The sequence below is a fragment of the Dipodomys spectabilis genome, unplaced genomic scaffold, assembly GCF_019054845.1.
Source record: "Dipodomys spectabilis isolate Male_0828 unplaced genomic scaffold, ASM1905484v1 ptg000173l, whole genome shotgun sequence".
Lineage (NCBI taxonomy): Eukaryota > Metazoa > Chordata > Mammalia > Rodentia > Heteromyidae > Dipodomys > Dipodomys spectabilis.
Window position 1 is genome coordinate 6,465,108 of NW_024870850.1, and position 23,937 is coordinate 6,489,044.

The 23,937-nt window shown below is 40.6% G+C and overlaps 1 protein-coding gene and 1 pseudogene across 1 annotated transcript; one reads left to right on the plus strand and one right to left on the minus strand.

Moving 5' to 3' along the window:
• The first annotated feature begins 605 nt into the window (after nt 1-605).
• On the plus strand, nt 606-1,632 carry LOC122119973 (annotated as a pseudogene).
• A 115-nt stretch (nt 1,633-1,747) lies between these two features.
• LOC122119974 (vomeronasal type-2 receptor 116-like) lies at nt 1,748-22,305 on the minus strand. The gene is made up of 8 exons (XM_042694014.1): nt 21,977-22,305; nt 12,965-13,253; nt 11,781-12,590; nt 10,619-10,846; nt 9,469-9,592; nt 6,137-7,021; nt 4,590-4,667; nt 1,748-1,833 (listed from the first exon to the last, which is right to left on the minus strand). The coding sequence occupies exons 1-8, from the start codon at nt 22,303-22,305 to the stop codon at nt 1,748-1,750; spliced, it is 2,829 nt and encodes a 942-aa protein (XP_042549948.1).
• Between the last annotated feature and the right edge of the window lie 1,632 nt (nt 22,306-23,937).

The window sequence follows — 23,937 nt, forward strand, 5'->3', positions numbered from 1 at the left end:
ATATGATAAATTATACAGGATTCTCCAGTAACACCAAAAGAGGAAACTTAGGAGAGAAACACAAAGCCACAAACCTATGTGCCTCTTCATATTTACATGAAATTACCTATATATCTATATCTACTATTTACCTGTATATTTCTACATAAACAGATTCCAAGATATGGAAACAAGACACCTCTCTTCTTTTTTGAAAATTTTTAACATTTCTTTTTTGAGGATTCTGTCTTTTTTCCTATGTATGGTATATTGAAGTGTATATCTTTAGGATAGTGGGGAGCTACAAAACTCAGGAAAAAGGGGTGAACAAGTGCAGCAGCAGAGCTCAATAGACACTGATGACAGTGAACTATATAATTTGTGGGTAGAGACAGGAGGGAGGGACTGGGAGAGTGTGAGGGAATTCAAACAACAAACAGGGTAGTGGGCAGTATGTCTTATTTTTTTCCAATGAATATTCTTTTTTTTTTTAAAAAAAAGGTTTCAAGTAACATAGAAGCACAAAACCTAAAGTATGTAACAGAATTCTTTTCCCTGATCTCTCAGAGGATCCCAAATTTCAATCTATCCTCTCTGGGATGTTCCTGTCCATATACCTGATCACCATGCTCAGAAATCTGCTCATTATCCTGGTCATCAGCTTTGAACACCAATTCCACACCTCGACGTACTTTTTCTTCTCCATCCTGTCCATCAGTGACATTGGTCTCAACACCATTGTCCCTAAGATGCTAGGGGACATACAGAGTCACAGCAGAGCCATCGCCTATGTGGGCTGCCTCACACAGACGTCTTTTGCTATCATTTTTGGAAATGTGAATGACATGCTTCTTCTAACTGTGATGGCATGTGACAAGTTTGTGTCCATTTGTCACCCTTTAAAATATACAGGCATCATGAGCCCTCATGTCTGTGCACTCTTGATTCTGGTGTCTTTCCTCATTAGCATTTTGGAGTCGCAGGTGCACACTCTGATTGACTCACAGTTTAGCAGCTTCAAGGATGTGGACATTGACATTTTTACTGTGACCCTTCTCAAGTGTTTTGCCTTGACTGCTGTGAAATGCTGTTTAAATAGGGATACAGGTGGACCCATTGCAACAATGAGATGTACAAATTATTATGTTGAAAAAGGAACTTTACAACTTTGGCATGGGGGGTAGGGAGGTAGGAGGAGGAGGGAGATGGGAACAGATGGGAAGGGGAAACAAAGGAGAAGGCAACAATGCCTGATAAGAAATGTACTCATTATCTTGCCCAGGTAATAGAAATCCCTATGTACAGTATTTTCGCAATAAAAAAAAAGAAAAAAAGAAAACAAAAAAAAAGAACCTAGCCCCATATTTTGCTGGTTCTTTATTCGTTTTATTTCCTATCTCTGGAATCATTTTCTCATACTATAATATCATTTCTTCTATTCTGAGAATCACATCAGCAGGTGGGAAGCATAAAGCTTTCTCCACCTGTGGCTCTCAACTCTGCATAGTATGTTTATTTTATGGGACCACCATTGGCGTGTACCTTGGGTCAACAGTGTCCTATTCTCCAAGGAAACAAGCAGTGGCCTCAGTGACGTACACTGTGATCACCCCATGCCGAACCCCTTTATCTACAGCCTGGGGAACACAGTGATTCAAAGTGCCCTGTGGAAATTGCAGAGCAGAACTATCTAAGCCATCTATGGTGGTCAGAAGTTCCTGTCAGCTAATATGTTTATGGCTGCATTGTCCTCATCTTGCCTTTGCTCTCATGTCACCATCCATCCAACCAATTGTCTATGTTCCACTATTTCTATTAAAGTTACTAGTTGGATTTCTATTTCTTGACAGAATTCTAAGTGATAAATCACACTATAAGGTGAAAAATACTCACCTTATGACCTGTCTGCAATTTAAAATGTCTCAAAACATGCCCAAGGAGGCAGGTGCTGTTGGCTCACACCTGTAATAGTACCTACTCAGGAGGATGAAATCTGACCATCTCAGCTTAAAGCCAGCCTGGGCAGAAAAATCCATAAGACTTTTATCTCTGATTAACTAGCAAAAAGCCAGAAGTGAAGCTATGATTCAAGTTGTAGAGTCTTCATCTTAATTAATAATGTCAAGTGAGAGCACAAAGCCCTAAGTTCAAGCTGCAGTACAGTCACAGAAAAAATGTGTTCATAGAATTCAAAACTAATCTGATATTAAAGAACCTGTGATCTTCAGTATGCTACTGTTGTACTTAGCTTGCTTCTCAGAAGTGTTGTGTTGATCAGAGCATTTAATTGAAATCCTGTATCACAACATGTAGTCAAATGTCCCAAATCAGAATTTAGTCCACAGTAATATAGTAGGGAAACTGTCATTATCAAAAAAATTATCACTGTGAGCCTGTGGCTCATGTCTGAAATTCTAGCTACTCAGGAGTGTGAGATCAGAGGATCTAGGTTTGAAGCCAGTCCAAGCAAGAAAGTCCATGAGACTCTTATCTCCAATGTATTACTAAAGTAACTGGAAGTGCAGTTGTGGTTCAAGTGGTAACTTCCTAGCACTGAATAACAGAAGCTCAGGAACAATGCTTATGCCCTGAATCAAGCCCCTGGACCGGCAAATTAATACTAATTATATTTATACATATATAATTCATGGATAACCCAACATATAGGCTTGTAGTTCAAAGCTGTTTTTCAACATTAGCTGAAAATTACTAACTGAGCAGACTGGGATGTGTTTTTGAGCTCTTAGGCCCCAAATCCCTCATTTTTAATGGTGCTTAGCTGGGGAGACAAACAACGGAATAGATAATATCCACATTGTATAGGAATTTAGTAACTACAATTATGGTCCTCCTCCTCTTCCTCAATATCATGATCTTGATTGTTGTTATCATCATCATCATCATCATCATCATCACCATCATCATCATCTATAGGATTATTGAAGCATTTCAGTTAGCTACTTGAACCCCAGTCGTGCTTCATCCTCCTGAGAAATCATCACGTTTTTTATCTTTACATATTTTTAAAATTATTTTTGTTTTGTGCCAGTCCTGAGATTTGAACTCAGAGCCTTGGGAGCCCAGAGTTTTATTGGTGTGAGCTACAGTGCCTAGCTATATTGACTTTCTTTGGGACACTGGGGTATTGATGTCCCTTTTGTCCTCCCGGAGAGGTTCTTCCACCCTCTCCAATTTAACAGTTACTGGGGAGGGGGGTGTTACAGGGACTCCTTTTAAGCCCCTCCACACTCCTGCTGTACCTTGCCAGTTTGGAAACATAACTGTCAGCAATTACTTTCTCATTATGCCTCAGGGTGTTCTGCTGATGTTAGGAAGGGACCTGTTTTCTAAATTAAGTGTTTCCTTATATATACCACCCTTAAAATCCACCCCTATTTTTCTCCTCCGGAGCAAGCCAGACTCAAACAAGCCCCCATACCAAACCCAATCCTCTGCTCCCCCAACTCCCCTCCTAGAAGTAAATTCCCTTAGTTTGGGACAGTTCAGGACACCCACCCCCCTTGCCTCCCACTGTGACCCAGTTCTTATTTCCCTTAAAGTTCTCACATTCTTTCTTTAAACCCAAATGAATATCCCCTGTTTCCTGCTACCCGCTGAGGGCCAGAGACTATTATCATTCACCTACTTTCTGCCTCTCTCCTGATTCCCATTCACTCTTCCTACAAGCCCCCATTTTAAAAATTAAAAAATAAACACCTAATGGTTCCTACTGCTTGCTTTAGGACCTCTGAAAAATTAATCAGAGAGTCATCTCATCTGTTCTTATTGTATCCAACCCTCCTCTCCCACATCTCCTCTAACTCCCCAGTCTTTTCTGTTTTTGATTTAAAGGACACCTTCTTTATTATCCCCTTACACCTCACCTTAAGAAACCTCTTTGTCTTCCTCTAGAAAAGATCCAGATATCCTTCAGGCTCAACAACTACCAGGACAGTATCGCCTAAAGGTTTTAGAAACAGCCCCCATTACTTTGGCCAAACCCTACAAAAGGTCTTGACTAATCTCAACCTATCCTCTTGTTTTTTTCTCCAATACGACCTCCTTCTCTTCGGGCATTTAGCTGAGCTAACTACCAAGCATCCTGCTCATTAGTTGTTCAAAGGATCTATTCTCTTGGAATCCTCCCTTAAGTGTACCATTTTTAGTCAATATTTTTCATATGTTTATAGACTTAACTTCCATATCTGGCAAAATCTGCCATACTGTTACATATGTAACTCATATACTTTGCAATCCAAATGTAAAGATACACAATCTCTACTTATTTCACTATTCTCCAATTTCTTCTCATTTCATTCTCCCCCCACCATTACAGTGTTAAATCAGTCTTTCTAAAGCATTGCTTTGATTTTTCTTATCACCTGATTTTAAAAAGGCAATGATTTTCTACCACCTGAACTTTTTCACTCTTCAGATCCACAGCTCTTCCTTCAGCTTTGTCTTTGCTATGGTTTGAATGTATCTTCTCTGATATGACAGTATTAAGAGGTGAGGCCTTTACAAGTTGATTAGGGAAATGGAGGGACAAAGAGTGAACCAATGCATGAGTTGTACTCACTAGACACTATGTGGTAAATGAACTATACAACTTGTGGTTGGAAACGGAGGGCAAAACTGGGAAAGAACAAGGAAAGAGATGACATTGTCCAAAAAGGAATGTATTCTTTACCTGACTTGGGTAAGTATAATCCCCATTTATATCACCTTTATAATAACAATGAAAATTTTAAATTTAAAACTACTAATAAATATCTTTTAGGAATTAGTAAAAAAAAAAAATATCAAGCATTCCATTCTCCTTCTTTACTCTCTTGGGGCTACAGAGACTTGAAAGACAAGGCCCAGTTATGCCAGCTGTTAGTTACACTTGGGGGGTCATTATTTCACATCAGTGACAAGCTATACCTCTCTGCAGAAGTTAGAAACTCCTCCATTACTGCTGCTTCTGTCCAATTAAGGCCATCTGGTCCTTCCTGGCCTCATTCACTTCTTTCACATCTGGATTCCCAATTTTTTTCTTATAGCCTTTCCCTTGAACTCTGCCACTAAAAGGGCCCTTTTCTTTCAGCATGCTTACCCGTAGTGTTTCTAGAGCATTTTGAGAACTGTCCTCCAGGTTTTTCATTGACTGCTCTGTTGCCATATCCAAGTGGGCAGAACAAGCCATAGAAACACAAGAAAAATGGCAAGTCAAGGAGCCTCAACTCACATTCCAAATAAACAGGCAACAGATTTTGATTTCTTCAGGGAGCCTTCTGAATGGTTGAATTATTCCTTCTCTCATACTATTTAAAGAACATAGACAAATATTGAGTCTGAGCATGTTCTAATGTATTTTACCCATCTTGTGGATCCTTTTCTCTTTCTCCATCTATTAACATTGAGGATTGTTAGAGAGTGAAGTGACAATGCTCAGCTCTGACAGTCATGCTAACTCTATCTTCAACTTCCAGTGAGAAATAATCATCAATAACCAAACTATTCCTCCAGTGGTTCGTTTGGACAGCTTAAGTCATGTTGATGCCCTGACACTTTTTCCAGGAAAAGGTACACATAGAGATTCCCATGTGATACTGGTGCTGATTAATATCCTGAACTAAAATACTAAAGGGCAGGAGAGAGCGAGGGAGGGGGTTGGGTGGGAGAGATTTCCTAGGAAAACACACTCAGTAATATTGCAAAACAGCAAATATGTTAACAGAAATACATGAATTTCTCAGAAAATATACTCAATTAATTGGAATCAAAGCACGGAAACTTTTACCAAGATGAATGTTCATATATCAGTGATCAATATAGTGATATGCAAGCAGTGATATAGCCTACATATAGGGAAAGGAAGAATCACAGTAGATAATGTACTCAAAAGGATAATTGATAGAATAAAGGTAGATTACATTGGAGGAAACAAAGCATATCTAAGATAAAATTCAAATGTACAACATCTAGATGGAAACTTGCTGTGACTCTAATATAATCAGCAAAATGAATAAGAGTAATTTATTTGTTGAAAGAATTCCTTAGGTTAAATTGATTTTTGGCTGCCAAAATTGCATACCTCTGTCTCAGAACTTCTAAGCATTCTCGACAAAATTATATTCATCTTAAGATTGATTTCTTCCAGGTGATCTTTCCCTAAACCTATTCAGGGAATTTCTCTCAGGTCTTATCAAGATGATGTAGCACTTGGGGACAAAGATGCAGCCCAGGAGACCTCCACTAGAGGACAAGATGGAGAAGACCTCCACAGCCACCATGACCTTCCCCTTAGTGCTGTGGTAGACAGGCAGGAAGGTGAGCCACACACTGCAGAACACCAGCATGCTGAAGGTCAGGAACTTGGCCTCATTGAAGGTGTCAGGCAGGTTCCTGGCCAGAAAAGCCACCGTGAAGCTGGCCAAGGCCAGGGTGCCCAGGTATCCCAGAACACAGTAGAAAGCAGTGAGGGAGCCCTTGTTGCACAGGATGATGACATGGCCATGTTCAGAGTGTGCATCTCTGTCCACAAAGGGAGGAGAGATATGCAGCCAGAGTCCACAGAGAGTCACCTGGATGAGAGTGCAGATGGGGATGATGAGGTTAGGAGCTCGGGACACCAGCCACTGCCTCATGCTTCTCCCTGGAGCAGTGAGTGTGAAGGCCAGAACCACCGTGATGGTCTTGGCCAAGACCGTGGAGACAGCCACAGTGAAGACCACTGCAAATGTGGTGTGCTGGAGGATGCAGGTGGCTGTATGCGGATGGCCAAGAAAGAGCAAGGAGCAGAGGAAACAGCAGATGAGGGAGATGAGCAGGATGTTGCTGAGGTTCCGGTTATTGGCCTTGATAACGGGGGTGTCTTGGTACTTGATAAATACCCCAAGAACAAAAGCTGTAAGTGCAGAGCAGCAGAGAGCTGTGCAGATCAGAGTCATGCCTAAGGGGTCTTCATAAGCTAGGAAGCTCTCAGTTTTCATCAGACAGCGTTTTCTCTCAGTGTTGGCAAACTGAAGATCTGGACACCTCATACACTGCTCCATGTCTGGTGAGGGGTGAGAATCACTATTAGTCGGGTTCAGTACTTCTCTTTCCTCTCATCCCCCTCCACCTAAGCAGCTCATTTTCCCTGATTCACATGCTGATCTGTATTGCTTTCAATAAAAATAGGGTAACTCTCTATATAAAAATCTTTCAGAAATTCTCAACCTCCCTAGCTATGAAAGAAATGCAAATCAAAACAACACTGAGATACTACCCAGCCCCCAGTGAGAATGGATATAATCAAGAGCTCTAATAACAACAGATGCTGGAGGGAATGTGGACAGAAGGGAAGCTTACTGCATTGTTGGTGGGAGTGTAAACTTGTTCAAACACTTTGGAAAGTAGTATGGAGGTTCCTCAAAAGACTCCACATAGAGCTCCCCTATGAAACAGAAATCCCACTTTTGGGCATTTACCCAAATGATCACGAACAAGACTATATTAAAGTTACCAGCACAACTATGTTTATTGCAGCACTATTTACCATAGCTAAGATATGGAAACAACCCAGATGCCCCTCAGTAGATGAATGGATCAAGAAAATGTGGTATATATACACAATGGAATTCTATGCCTCCATCAGAAAGAATGACATTTCCCCATTTGTTAGGAAATGGAAAGACTTGGAAAAAATTATATACATATATTTTTTTTGAAAAAATTATATTGTGAAGTAAGCCAGGCCTAATGAAATATAGGCCCTATGGTTTTCCTTATTTGCAGTAACTAGTATACGTCTGTGACAAGCAGAAACTGTCAGATAAGTTGATGTTAGATGAAATGGACCCAAAGATAAACACACAAATGCTTTTTCTTTCTTGCTATTGTTTCTAACATATTTATAAGATGATTTCTTTGTTTCTTTGTATGACCCTACCCCATACCCCTGTTTTAGCTGTATTTGATGTTGGTATAATATGTGGAGGGGAAGGGAAAAAACAAATTTTTTAAATAGGGATACAGGTGGACCCATTGCAACAATCAGATTTACAAGACATTATTTTGAAAAACAAACTTTAGAACTTTGGGGGGGGTGGGGAGTGGGGGTGGGGACAAGGGGGCAGGTGGGGAGATGGGATGTGATGGTAAGGAGAAACAAAGGAGGAGGCAATAATTCTTGATCAGAAATGTACTCATTAACTTGTTTATGTAATTGTAACCTTTCTGTAGCTTATTTTCACAGTAAAAAAATAAAAATAAAAATAGAACATTCAGGTGAATTTGTTTTCTTTCTCATATTTCTTCTCCTTTCCTTCCTCACATGCACTTTTCTAATTATCTCTTTCCTTCCCCCCTTCCTTCCTATCTTCTTTCCTTTCTTCCTTCTCCCCCTCCTTTCTCCCTCCTCCCTCCCTCCCTCCCTCTCTCTTTCTTCCTTCCTCCCTCCCTCCCTCCCTCCCTCTCTCTTTCTTCCTTCCTCCCTCCCTCCCTCCCTCCCTCTCTCCCTACCTCCCTTTCTTTCTTTCTTTCTTCCTTTCTTTCTTTCTTCCAATGCTTGAACTCTGGACCTGGGAATTTTTCCAGAGTATTCGTTCACCTTTTTTGGTGCTTAATTGTGGAAATGAATCTTGCTGAGTTTCCTGCCCATCACTGCATTCAAGCTCCATCCTAAAATCTCAACTGCCTGGGTGGCTTGGATTACAGGTGTAATATATAAATACTTAGCATTATGTGCTGCGTTCTTGGCAGGTCATACCACTCTGACTCATTGCTACTCATTCAAGAAATTATGGAGAATAGAGAATCAGCCCAATCGATCCATTTTTAACAAGAGGGTCTAATCCAAACCTCAGCCTACTCCTTACAACAAATACAAACTTCCTGAGCATTTGATCTGTGTCAAGAACAATGATCCTCCACTGATTTAAGAGGTTCTGGGAAAGATCAGCTGGGAGAGGGAGATGAGAAATGAAACGGAAATTGTAAACTACTTCTGAATCAATTATATTTGAGTAATTGCTAGTCTGCCTAGTGCCAGTGTCAGATATGGAGTGATTATAACAAAGCCCCTTGTATTATTAGTATATGATAAGTAGAAAATAAAATTTAATTAGAAAAGAGCAGCAAAGGACACTCAGAAATGAAAGGCTATGTTAGATCCAAAATTCCATGATGATTTGCACATCATTTCAAAGGTCAGCAATTGATCTTTGATATTTTCTTTTTTTTACACTTTCTTTAAATAAAAAAAAAACATGGGATGAGGAGGGGGGAACAGGTTTATTCTCAAGATAAATCCTGTAATAGATTAGAAAATACAATCAGAGATATAATGGAGGGGCAGTGTGTTGTTCCTTCTAAGGAGAAGCATGGTTAATGGTAGCCATGGAACTCTGAACGAATGTGCATATGTTTCCCTGCTTTTCTACTGTAGATCACTCCACTGGCTTACATGGACTGAAGATTATGAAGGAGGGATGGGAATTTCTCTATCACTGCCAGACTCACCTGTCACATTAGAAATCTCATTCTCTGGGCAAGGAGTGCAGTCAAAACAACAGGTAGCATTTCCCTCCAGAGAGGTCTTCCTGAATCCAGGACCACAGCTCTCAGTGCAGACAGACTGAGGAGTCTGAGAACATTCAGATGAAGGTTAGTGACTATTCATATTTTACCTGATATCCCAGACACTCCAGTGATTTGGGGGATAAGATCATCAAAACACATAATCTTTATATACATACACCCAGTGAATTGATTGAGCCTTCTTATAGTTTCATCTAACATGACCTGAAGAAAATGTGGGTCCTCGACACCCTGTCCTCCATGCTATTGGGAAGTCATGGAGCCTTTAAGAACTGAATGTTAATTCTAGGAAATTAGGAATTGGGAGTTAAATCTTGCATCCCATTTTTGAATTCAGGTGATGTGTTTTCTCTCTTATTCATCTGTAAACAGATGAATAAGAGCATGAGAGGAAATGACTCAGGGAAACTTCAAACCTACACTCTAAAGCATGGCTAATTGCTTTGGAGTTGCTGCTGTACCCAGGTCATTCACATCTCTCTTGGCTTCCCAGCTTTGGTGAGGTGGGTGAACTTCACTGGCAGATGCTCCTTTCATTACCTCCTGTCTCAGCACAGACTCAAAAGCAACATCTACCCAACCATGGTCTGAAATCTCCAGGCAGAAGCAAAGCAAGCCCTTCTGCCTTCCGATTTGGTTCTCTCAGATATTTTGTCACAGTGCTGGAATGATAGTTCACAGGTGTCATTCACCTTTTATGATATTCAATATGCAAACGTAGAACAACATAACAATGTAATGGTAATGAAATATTCCCCTATGCCTTCCATGAATCTATTAGTAAGAAACTTCCAGAAACAAGAAGTGGTGAAATGTATACCACTGAGTCATAATTTTAGTGAACAACATTTCAAACAGGAAAAGCTCATTGTTTATTTATGCATGGATCATGACATGACATTATGGTTAGAAACAACCAACTCTGGGGGAGAAATAAGGATGTGGTGACATTGTCTACAAGCATTGTACTCATGACCTGACTAAGAGAAATGTAAGCTCGTTCAACAACTACTTCGTAATACAAATATTTTTTTTTAAAAAAGGAAAGAGTAAAAAAGTAGAAATGACCCACCTTGGTAATTCCTATGGGCCACTCTATCAGATTTTCAAACAAAGTCAGTTGTTGACCATGTGGCCTAGATGGAGAAAACTCGCCAACTTTCACCCTTTGTCCCAGACCTTCAGGAAAATTCCAGACACTTAAAATGTCATACTCTGCCTCCAATTTCCTTTCCTCATTCAAAACCACTTGGTCTCCAACAGGATTGGTAAATTGGATCTTCCTCAAAAAGGGATGCAACTAAAATGGACACATTACAGTTTGGTGAAGTGCTTCCCAGATTCATCACAGAACCTCAGAACAGTGGAAGCACACAGATTAGTCTTCATTCCCACCACTTGATTCACACACACCAAAGGAATCCATCCAACTGTATCAATGCAGGCTCACAGCAGAATAAAGTGTTACCAAGTTCTAAAACCTGGTTATCCAGGATGGGATGCAGAAACTCAATTTGAAGGGAGTAAAACTCTAGCCACATCCAACCAAATAATGAATTCTCATGTGACAGACCTCAACCACCTCTCTAAAGTGCATTCCAATAATTTATATTATGTTTGTGGTAAGAGAGTCAGTCTGAAAAATATGTAAGTAGAATCATAGAATATTTATGATAACTATGAAAGATTACATGAAGCAAGACTTAGTTCAGTGTGTGTGTGTGTGTGTGTGTGTGTGTGTGTGCCTGTCCTGTGGCTCGACCTCAGGCCTATGTCCTCAACTTGAGGTTTTTTTCTTTTCAAAGTAAGCATTCTATCCATTGAGCCACAGCTCCACCTCTGGCTTTTTGGGGGTTAATTGTAGTCAGGAGTTAGCCACAGGTGTGAGCCACTTATGTCCAGACAATTGTAGGTTTTCAAGAACTAATCACAATCGTTCTGTCATTTTAAAAAGGTACAAGGAGAATTTGGATATATGCTATTGAAAAAGGTATGGCTTTTTCCACACATAGTGAAGATGGGGACAGAAGACACAGCACTTCCTTGTCAGGGATGCAGCTTTCTTCAAGAACATTGCCTTCATAGCTCTACAGTCATTTCATGGACAGGATGACAGGCCCATTGTCTCTTGTTCTATCCAAAATGGAGCCAGTTGACCTAGTTCTATCTGCTATGAAAGCTTCTATAGAAAGTCTGCATGCCTAGATTAGGTCACCCAAAAGCAAAGCCATTACCTGTGAAGAGAGAAATGCTCTTGGTTGCATATTGTCCACTGGTGGTTCTTCTGTGTGATGAAGAAACCTCTGGTGGAGGGCATGTGCCAAAGCATACACAGTGTTGTAGATGTTGTAACTCTCGTCTGACATAGTCATATCAAAAATGTGCCTCAGCAACCAATCTAGTGTGGCGTTGTATGAACAGTGCCCCAAGTCTCTGCAGTCAGACTTAATCAGTAGGCAATAAAAAGATTGAATCCATGCCCTGGAAAGGGAATCAACTCCTGAGTTCTTGGACAATGTATCTGTCAGAATAAAATTGGTGAACCCAGAAGTGTTTCTAAGATGGTGAGAGAAGATGAGAGGTGCATGGAAGGAGTTGATCAGAAAATATCTTTTACCAATGGTCATGTCCTCATAGGGTGAGTTCATGACCCAGACTTTCCCTGTAATTAAAAAGTGCCCAAATTTAATAATAAAGCTTAATAGAAATTTACTGTCCCCATAAATGATAATTACATTGGTTGATGATTCCATTAGCTGGAGATGCATTGATAGATCATTTGAGATATCTGAAATGGCTATGTAAGTTATCATGTTCTCAAAGGCCAAACAGATTCCATTCTTGCCCATCTCTTCTCTCAATTCTGAGAGGAACCACACACTGTAGTCGTCTTCTGAGATAAACAGTCCCACCCAGGTCCATCTAAAATAAAGCATCAAGGAGACCATGGCCAGAGCTAGACCTGAGTCCTTTGCAGCCATCTGATAGACAGTACTGAACTTTCCATGGTCACTCAGGAGAGGATCAAAAGACCCAAAGGTGAACTACAGGGGAAAAATGAACACAACAGCAGGAAGATGATTGTCATAGGCAAGTATTAGTCTAAACAACAACTGGCAGTGGTGGGAGAGAAAGTTTGCTTATCCCACTTGCAAATTATCTCCCATGTTCCAAGTTCATTGTAGATATGTATGGATAAGGCTGAGAGCTTGAGCTATCCTTTGCTCTCTTACAATCTCTCCTTTTATTTACTTACTTTTACAGCAAAGAGAATGTGTAGGTCCCACCCACTTTTAGAGTCCTTTCCTTGTAAGATCATGCATTTGGAAGGGTTTGTGCTAACACCTCTTTTTCAGCCTGTGGAGAACAGAGTCCATGTGGACATGGCTTCACATCTGCCCACCTCTCCCAGCCTCACCTGTGGAAGTTTGTAGAGGTCTAGCAGTGTCCCAATTGCGACAGATGTGCTTGAGGTTCCTGTGAGTGCTGCTAAAGCTTTGCTGTCTGTTCTGCAGGTATAATTAGGGTTGTTTTTATTCTTCCCAGACAGCCAGATGAGAGGATCCTCTAACATATCAGTATCTTTGTAATGTTCACTATAGATCTCAAACCCCAGAGTCATGTTGGGAAGCAGATGGCGATTCTTGTTGATCTCCTCCACAGCAAGCACCAGGGTGAGAAGCAATTGGTATTTCTTTAAGTTGGTCCTGCAAAAAGGCCAGAAATATTTGGTTAGGTATACGTGAATTACAAATGGTTAACTGCAAATCTCATGACTTTGTTGAATCAAATGCTTATCTCTATACATAGTAGTATGTGTAGATCCTATCTTCCAACAAGATGACATTATAATTTGGAGTCTTAGAAAAGTTCTTTGAATTGGGAGAGCTCCTGAACAGGCTTTGATCAGCATATTCGAGATGATTGTTCTGAGATTGCAGAGAGGTTGGGTAGGGGGGAATAAGCAAGCTGACTTTTCCACTCTGCCACGTATCGATTTGTGAAAAACAATACTGTGTGGGACATTGGAGCAAGCCCAGGTAACATATCAAGCCATTAACTACTTTGAATTAGTTGTGCATATGAAGAAACTCTTAAGAAATACAATTGAAATTGGGAGCTGATTGTCCACTTGAGTACAACCAATATGAGCAGAGAGGCAGGGTCTGCTGTGTTAGGAGTAAAAAGGAAAACAGGCTGCCTTGTCTCTGTGCTTGTTTGCCACACTCTTGCTGATGGGGCACCCTCCTGCAAAGAAGTAAATCTTGCCTTGTGAGGCATGTAAAGAAAACAAAGAAGGGCTGGGATGGTGTTTCAGAGGTGGAGTGCTTGCCTTGTATTCATGAGGCCCTGTGTTCAATTCCTCAGCACCACATAATCAGAAAAAGCCAGAAATGGTGCTGTGGTTCAAGTGGTAGATTGCTAGCCTTGAGCTGAAGAGCTAAGGGACAGCACCCAGGCCCAGAATTCAGGCCCCACCATGGGCAAAAAAAAAAAAGAAAGAAAGAAAGAAAAGAAAGAAAGAAAGAAAAAAGAAAGAAATACAATTCATTTCATGTGGTAGAAGCACACTAAACTGACTCAGAGAATGTGATCATTTAAGGGGATTCCCCAGAAGCAGAGCAAGATGGGAGCTGAGGAAGAGAGAATATAAAGATTGCACCAGCAACAAAGAACATATGAGAGTCAGGGAGTGTGGACTGGAGGGTACTTCTCTAGTCAAACAAACCACAGAAAAGGATGTGTAGGAAAGGTAGAAGAAACCCTCTCCATGTTCCTCCCCATCACCAGCCATTATGGGCAGAAACCCTCTGACATTGCAGGGAGGGAGTGAATTAAAGTTAAATCTCAGCACCATTCCTATATACAGAGACTGGGGCTGGGGAAGTGCTTATAGTCTCTCCTCTTGGGTCCAGACCTTTAGATTGTGCCTCTGGAACTGTTTTAGGACAGAGAAGAAAGACACTGCCAAAATCTTCCTCCTCAATCTTGTGAATGACACCATGTATGGGATACAACCTCCTAGTGAGCAGGGCAAGAATAGTGGGTCTGGGTTTTTCTTAGAACTCTTGTATCAGGCATGTCATGGTTGGACCAAAAATCCAGTATAAATTAGAGGCACTGTTGGTATGCAATCACTACAGCTTCCATTAGAAGATTTCAGGAGGTGTTAGAAGGTCCCTGAGGCAGAACCAAATGCCATTTGCATCAATTTCCACCATGGGTGGAGTAGGCTGACACCTGTCCTCATGTTTAGCCTTGTGCAGCCACTGTTGCTGTGTGACTCTGCTGTCATCTGGTCAGTCCCAGTCTTGTTGTTAGTGAATCAACTCAGGGACCATTGCCCTAGAAGGACAGTGCTCAAGGTGGTACCAGGCAGAAACTTAGGTTGCTCTAGGAAACTAGTGTGCATTGGTCTACAGCAGCACAAGCTGGAGTGTGGGTCTCACTGTATCCACATGACAGTTAGGGCTTTCTGGATTGGATATTAAGCCTCAGTGCATGGTGGTGTTCACCAAAATGGCCTTATGGCTTCCATTTTTTGTCGGTTTTGGGGCATGAACTCTAGGCCTGGGATCTGACCCTGAATTCTTCAGGCCAAGGCTAGTGCTCCACGACTTGACCACAGTGCCACCACCAGTTTTCTGATGTTTTATTGGAGATAAAGTTCTCATTGAATTTTCTGCCCAGGCTTGCTTTGATCCCCAATCCTCTGGTGTCAGCATTCTAAGTAGCTAGGATTACAGGTGTCAACTACTGGTGCAAAGCTTGTGGCTGCCTTGACAAAACTTACCACGCTGATATGACACAGCATAGTTCTCCATCCCACTTGTCATGAGTAGGACAGGGAAGCAAGATGGTGATATTGTCCCACAGCTTAGTGTGGGCCAGTTGATAGCACTAGAACTGTGCCATGACCCCATAGCCAGGCAAGCTTCTGGCAGAGCTCTGTAATCACCTCAATACCTAGCAAAGTCATCTACCACCAGACAATCAATTCTATTCTAGCTATCACTAATGGTGTATGGTTGTGGCCATTATGGCCCATGAGGACACTTCTGCTACACACAAACTGGGTGGATATTAGTGCTTACCCAGCACTGCTCTGGTCTTGATTGCAATGGACTGAGGATGTAGTACTGAGGCAGGGTAGACTAGGGAAAATGAGGCCTGGTTAATGTATGCCAGGAATTCAAAAGCTCAAGCTTAAAGCTTGTCATCTACTTCTCTTAATATTAAGGGAATTAAGTCATAAGGAGTAATGAGGTATGTTATTCTCACAGCAAATAGAGACACATTCATTCACCTATATCACTTAAGATTAAGGGACCAAAGTCACTGAGCAGAAAATGAAGTTGGATAAATTGAGGGGAAAAAAATGAGTCTTGGTGAAGGCAACTCTGAAACATATGATATAGAAACACAGAAGCACTAACTTTGCTTCAGAGAGACAACAGGATACATTTCTTCCTGAGATATATTTCTTATCATATAAATTAACAGTTGTATGGCCAAAAGGATGCCTTCCCCCAAAAATGCTCCCCCAAAACATAAGCAACGTCCTACCCAAAACAATAACAACAGCACACCTTACTCACTGCAAGAGTAATCATCTGTTTTAGGGTAGGATGACTTCGTATCTGAAAAGAATGTCCAAAACATACAGAAACTCAGAAAGTGTAATACCAGGAGTGATTAGAGCAAAGATGAGCCACCTATGTTTGCGTAAGTTTGAAGTCAGACCTCCTGCCTTCATATGAATACCCCTGCAGCCCAAGAGCCATGTGCCTCTTCTCAGTTGCAGTGTGTCTGTGCCTTTCTGTTTCCTGTTTCTCTTCTTGCTTGCTTGTTTGCATCTTTGCTCAGTAAAGCTCTGCCACATTTTCTTACCATTGTGACTTTTCTAGAATTTGTTCTTCTGTGATCAAAGTCAAGGATCCTAAGTGAAGGGTCCCTCCTTTTAGATGGAAACCTCATTAATCTTCACCTGTTTTGGTGTCCCTGCTGGTTGGTATTCCAGTTGTAATAGAGTTCTAGTGGCCATGGCTGTGACTAAGACCTGTTCCAGCACACAGATCTTGCAATTGCTAGACAGAATCCCATCATATGGTCATTCCTGTGCATGAAACCTATGGGTCCCCATGTTCCCAGGAGGAGGCATGCTGGGACCCACCACTCATTGGGGTCTCTTTGAGGTTTTTAGAACCACAGAGTATTTGTCACCCAACTTGCCTTTGGTTTTCTCTGCTACTGAAGAGGTCTATCACCTCAGCAACTCACTTCCCTCAAGGCCTTTGCTCCCTCTAGTGGTGACATTGTGGAAGTCACTACATACTCAGGAAAACAGAAGCCTGCCTGGAATTTCTTGAAAGACAGGCACAAAGCCAGACCAGGCAGACTGGTCTAATTCTGCTGAGACATTTCAAAGGCAAGATGGTATCACATGCTAATATGAATCAAGAATGTTCCACAACTATAAGTTCTCCTAGGATTCAATATAATCAGTTTGGGGAAATTCTCATAGAGAGAATCTCAATTCTCACGGTTGTTTTTGATATGCTCTTGTACAATGTAATTCTGTGGCTTGACAGCTAGAATGTCAGGAATACTAAATATTAATTGGGAACTGGTGGCTCAGGCATTTAATTACGGCTACTAAGGAGGCTGAGATCTGAGAATTATGTTTTGAAGTCTCTTTGTGTAGGAATGTCTTTGAGATTGTTATCTCACTCAGAAGCTAGTAGAAGAGCTGTGGGTCAAGTAGTAGAGTGCCAGAAATCAATACTAAGTGACAGCCATCAGAATTTGAGTTCAAGTCCAAATACCAGAGCATGTGTGAGCATGTGGGAAAAGGGGTGTGAGAGTGTGTGCACACACAGAGAGCTCAATTAGAGAGTGGACAATGCAGAAGAAATCTTTGACTTCTCCCACCTCCCATAGAGGTACATTTCTAATTCTGGATTTACACATGAGCCCCATCTGTCTCACTTCCACTCCATGTTCAGTTGGCTTCAATATCTCTCACAAATAGTTCATGGCATAAAGTATTCCCCTCTCAAACAAAGCACATACAGAATGTTTCCATACAACTGTCTGAGAAGATTTATCTGTGACTTCCCTAGTTTACAGGGATTTCTGGAGATCTGAAAGTAGTGAGCTCACCTGCATTCAAATGCATGAATCAAAGTGTGTATAAAACATATGAAAAACTTCAAATCCAGTTTTGAAAGTTATGACTAGGAATAAGTTTGAGAATCTGGAGGAAATGGATGATTTGCTAGAAAATATTGACATGTGGAATCTAAACCAATTTGAATTACACCAACTTAACAGATCTATATTAAGCATTGAAAGAGAAACAGCAATAAGAAACCCCTTATCTCAGAAAAGTCCATGACCAGATGGATTTACAGTGGAATTCTACAAGACCTTCAATGCAGATCTCATACTAATACTCTTCTAACTCTTCAATGAAATTGAAAGTAAAAATATACTACTAAACTCTTCTATGAAGCCATCATAACCCTCATCCCCAAACAGGCAGAGACTCATGAGAGAAAAAGAACTATAGACCCATTACTTGATGAATGTGGATGCAAAACTTCTCAACAAAATTTTGGCCAACTCACTTCAACAACTCATCAAAACAATCATACACCATGATCAAACAGGCTTCATTTCAGTGATGCAAATCTGGTTCCATATATGCAAATCAATTAATATAAATCATCACATCAACAAGAGTAAGGATAAGAACCACATGATATCTCAATAGATGCAAAAAAAGTAGTTGACAAGATTCAACACTTTTATGATGAAATCTCTAGAAAAACTAGGAATCCATGGAACATTCCTCAATATAATAAAGGCAGTGTTAGACAAACTTACAAGCCAGCATTATACTTAATGGCAAAAAGATAAAGCCATTTCCTCTAAACTCAGGAATGACACAGGATGTCCACTCTCTTCACTTCTCTTCAATTTCATATTAGAATGCCTAGCAACAGCAATAAGAAAAGATGCAAACATAAATGGGATCCAAATAGAGAAAGATGAAGTAAAACTCCGCTCTTTGCAGATGTCATGATCTTGTAAAGAATCCCATGGAAGCCAGGCGCTGGTGGCTCACGCCTGTAATTCTAGCTCCTCAGGAGGCTGAGGTCTGAGGATAGCAGTTCAAAGCAAGCCTGGGCAGGAAAAGTCCCTAAGACTCTTATCTCCAATAAACCACTAGAAAACTGAAAGTGGCATTGTGGTTCAAGAGCTAGAGGGCTTGCCTTGAGCTGAAGAGCGCAGGAACAGTGCCCAGGCCCAGAGATCAAGCCCCATGACCAACCAAATAAAAAAAAAAAAAAAAGAATCCCATGGACTCCACTCCCAAATTGCTTCAGCTGATTTGAAACTTTGGCATAGTATCAGGTATAAAATTAACTCTCGAAATTCATTGGCTTTTCTGTATGCTCTTCTATATGAAAAGAGCATTGCTGCAATCACTCCTTTTGTAATAGCCACACAAAAAATAAAATACCTAGGAGTTAACTAAACAAGTGAAAGACTTCTATGGTTAAAAATTTAAAAACTTTAAAATGGAAATTAAAGCAGAACTTAGGAATTGAAGAAACCTCCCAATCTCCTGGATTGGGAGAATAACATTGTGAAAATGGCAATCTACAAATTCAATGCAATACCTATCAATATTCCAACCTCATTTTTCAATGAATTAGAAGAAGCAATCCAAAAAAATCATACGGAACAATAAAAGACCCCAAATAGCCAAAACATTATACTTAATGGCAAAAAGATAAAGCCATTTCCTCTAAACTCAGGAATGACACAGAAAGGACAGTGCTGGAGGAATATCAATACCAAACTTGAAACTTAACTACAAAGCCATAGTAATGAAAGCAGCTTAGTATTGGCACAAGATCATACTTTAGGACCAATGGAATAGAACTGAAGACCAAGAAATGAACCCACAGACCTATAGCCATCTAATTTTTGACAAGGGAGCTAAAAAAAAATAGAATGGAAGGAAGAAAGCCTCAGCAGTAAATGGTCCTGGAAAAATTGCTTAAACACCTCTAGAAAACTAAGCTAGATCCTTACATATCACCCTGCACCAAAATCAACTCCAAATGGATCAAAGACCTCAGAATCAAAGCCTACACCCTTAACACAGTACAGGAAGGAATAGGAGAAACCCTAGATGATCTTGGCATAGGCCAAAATTTTCTTAATAGAGACCCAGAAACACAAAAAAATCAAAGAGAGTTTGGACAAAATGGGATTGCATGAAATTGCAGAGCTTCTGCATAGCAAAGGACATAGACAGCAAGATCAATTGAAAAAGTCCACACATTGGGAGAAGAGCTTTACTAGCCATACAACAGACAAAGGTCTCATATCTAAAATATACTTAGAACTCAAAAAATTAAATCCCCCAACAACAAGTCCTCAAAAAAAATTGCATGGGAAATAAGTAGGCTAAAGACATGGAGAAACTTCTCTAAAGAAGAAATAAGAATGGCCAGTAGACATATGAAGATATGCTCAATTTATCTAGCTACAAAAGAATTGCAAATCAGAACAATATTGAGATTCCACCTCACCCCAGTTAGAATGTCTATAATCAAGAAATCTAATATCAACAGATGCTGGAGGGGATGTGGCCAAAAGGGAACTCTACTGTATTGTTGGTGGGTGTGTAAACTTGTTCAACCACTTTGGAAAGTAGTATGGAGGTTCCTCAAAAGACTCCACATAGAACTCCCCGATGAACCAGCAATCCCACTTTTGGGCATCTACCTGAATGATCACAAACAAGACCTTACTAAAGCTACCAGAACAATGGTGTTTATCACAGCATTAATGCATTATTTATCATAGTTAAGATAAGGAACAACCCAGATGCCCCTCAGTAGATGAATGAATCAAGAAAATGTGATACACACACACACACACACACACACACACACACACACACACACACACAATTTAATTGTATGCCTCCATCAGAAAGAATGGCATCACCCCATTTGTTAGAAAATGGAAAGACTTGGAAAAAATTATATTAAGTGAAGCAAGATAGGCCCAAAGAAACATAGGTCCCATGGTTTCCCTTATTTGTAATAACTGGTATATGTCTAGGGCAAGCAGAAAGGTAAAAAACTATGTATATATATGACCATGTAAGATGATGCTAAGGGAAATTAACCCCAAGAAAGTGTACAAATAGTCTTTTCTTTATTGCTATTGTTTTTAACATTTATAATGTACTAAGTGATTTTTTTGTTTCTTTGTTATACCCCCTGTTTTCACTGTATTTAATGTCACTGTCCTGCATCTTGTATATATATATTTCTAATTTGGGGAGGGTAGGGAAGAAAACAAAATGCTTAAATAGGGATATATATATATATATATATATATATATATAAATATATATATATATATATATATATATATATATATATATAAATATATAACAATATATAAATATATATATTGTTACAGCCATTGTAACAATAAGATGCACAGGACACTATGTTGAAAATAAACTTTACAACTTAAGGGGCCTGGGTAGGGGAAAGGCAGGCAGTACTTACTTGGGGAGGTGGCTAAGGAAGAGATGATAGGGGAAAAACAAAGAAGAGGCAACAATGCTCAATAGATAACGTACTTATTACCTTACTCATGTAACTGTAACCCTTCTGTACAGTATTTTTACAATAAAACTATTAAGAATGAAAAAGAAAGCATGAGTAGGGGAAAAATAGATAAGCCTGGAAATATGGCAGAGAACATGGTATAGAAGCCAAGCTTCTGGGAATGATATAAGATACAGGCTGAGATAACAACAGCTGGACAGAGGCTTACTTACATTAGTTAAAGGGAAAAAAAATCAAACTTGTCATGGATCTCTTATTCCTGATCTGACCAGCACCTCCCCATTTTCAGAGCTTTACTGACATGAAATAACCCCAGAAGCAGAAACTGCATGTCTATCTAAGAAATGTTGCCCTGAAGGAGGTCCAAACATTGGACCTGTTTTGAAAAGTACAAAGAAGAGAATCCAAGATTCCTTGGCCTTTGCCCTATGGATAGGGACATTGCATTTTAGTCTCTTTGTGTGGACTCTTGGTCACCCAATTGACCCTGAGTAACAGTAATGACTGGAGGAGTCCCAGTGATGGTGGGGTTGTTGGGGCGGCCCTGGAAAAGGGGAGCAGAATTAAAGACAGATAGAAACCTCTCTGCTCTTTGGAAGGAAGAAAAATATTCATCGAGAAAACATGAAATAAAGTAGAGCTGCTGTGGTGAGGACAATGTAGATCCAGAGAACATTAGTGGATGCAACCAAACTTCCCCCAACTAGTCTGATAACCAAACAGAAAATGCAAATTTTAAGAAAACCAAAGAAATCACTTACTGAAAACCCTGTTGTTGCAAGGCAAGGTAGTTCACGTTGGGAACAAATTCCCAAGAATAAAGGGGGAAGAACCCGGCAATCACCACATCTCCCCTGCTATGGACCACATATTTCTCTCTACAAATGGTTCTAGCATCTTCAGAGTAACTGGCCCCGAGTGGAAGCTGGAGGAGAAGCAGTATCAGAGCCACGGGGAACATTGCTGCTGCTTTGGCATAGAGCTGCAATTCTATCTGCACACTGAGCCTGCAGCTTTGGCAGGTATCTAAATGGATCTTCAGTTTCTGTGGCTTCTTATTACCTGGATGGCCACTGAGATGCACCACCATCCTCCTCCACTATCCTAGAGGAATACAGGGCCTGCTCTGCCCTCTGGCTCTGCATCTGGCATCCGGCTTCAAGGTCAAAACACAAGTTGGAAAACATGTGTACCATCTTCCTCTCCACACCCTCAGGGCTGTGATTTCATCCAAGACTGTAGATAATGAAACTCTAGGGATGGATTTCTTTCTTGCTGAGTTGCTCACAAACTTGTGTGAAAGCAAAAAGTTGAAAAGAAAAAAGTACACAACATAAAGTCCAATAGGAAAGCCACCAGGGATGATGGGAATGGATGATACCAGAGGATCCCAGGTGAAGGTCAAAAGGTCATAGAGGGACATTGCCAGCAAAGGTTCAATCAGAGTTATTAGAGCACAATCAAAGATGAGGATGGGCAGATTCACAAACTCAGGGCCAAGGGAGCCACAGAAGTTTGGAGAAATGACCTATTCAGGTTTCCATACCAACTCCACATAAAGAAACATCCAGAAGTGGTCAATGCATTTCTTTACTGCTGCAGGAGTTACCAACAGTATCCCTGAATTCAACCATTTTAGATCAATACTTCAAGGTCAAGGCACACATCTTATTGGACATTTACACTCTGAACCTTGAACTTCTTTAGTGTTTGCATGTTGTTGACCAAAAGAATGCATGTATAAATACATTGTGGCCATCCACTGTTAGACAGAGATATTCTATGATCTATGACATTCTGAGAACATAGCAGGCCTGCCTACTGAGGATCCTGGAATCTGTGGGTATATGGATGGGTCTTGCTCTGCTGTGTATCCTGGTCATGTTCTGTGTGCTGGGGAAATTCTTGTTCCCACTTGGACAGCCACATGATGCTGGCTCTGTCCATTTCTCCCTACCTGTCTCCTCTATTATATTCTCTAAATAGAAATGAAAACAAGGTCACAGCATAGGGTCCTGCACCACTGTGGTGGCTGGTTATATGATGTGGCTCCATATATTTATCAGGAAAGGCTTGGTAAAAGTAAGTTGGAAAAGTAAGGATGCAAATGCTACATGGTGTTGGTAGCAAGACCTTGCAAGAGGGTCAGTGCTGGGTCCAAGCCTGACTTAAGTTCTGAGGTAGAAATCCTTGTTGCTTCCTATACCCAGGATTATAGATATGAGCCACCCATGCCTGGCTCAGAGAACAAACTTTTATACTGTTACCTTCCTCTATTACTCTACTTCTGCTAAGTCTTCCCAGGAGAACAGTCCTTTCCCACTTCCTCTTCACCTGCCTGAAACCAGTAGTCACCTGTCAATCACATGACTGTGAGTCAGGAAAGGACCCCACACTTTGAGGTCACTTCCTCACCTGCTGAGGTCACTTCCTGAACTGCCCTGGTCACAACTCCCTCAAACTATGAGAGGTTCCCCAGGCTCTGAGGTCACTTCCACATTTGCTGTTGTCCTGGCTCAACACAAGTCCCCTTCTCTCTCTCTCTCTTTTTCCTTTTCCTCTCTCTTCTCCATGGACCTCCATCTCTTGCAGGAGCGAAGTTTGCAATGTCTTCCTGAACCATGTGTCAGATGTCCCTTATGGCAAACCTTACAATTTCTACTTCATTGTCATTGATATCTACTGTATTACTCTAAGCCTTCTTCTGCCTACATTTCAAAAA

What these genes read in the sequence shown, in the direction of transcription:
- LOC122119974 (XM_042694014.1), bottom strand. Translation starts at nt 22,305, where the DNA reads ATGGTGGTGCATCTCAGTGGCCATCCAGGTAATAAGAAGCCACAGAAA. An exon ending in GAGCATTTCTCTCTTCACAG is followed by an intron (nt 10,847 to 11,780) that starts GTAATGGCTTTG and finishes TGTCCATTTTAG; the next exon opens with TTGCATCCCTTTTTGAGGAA. An exon ending in GGCCCATAGGAATTACCAAG is followed by an intron (nt 9,593 to 10,618) that starts GTGGGTCATTTC and finishes GAATGTTCTCAG; the next exon opens with ACTCCTCAGTCTGTCTGCAC.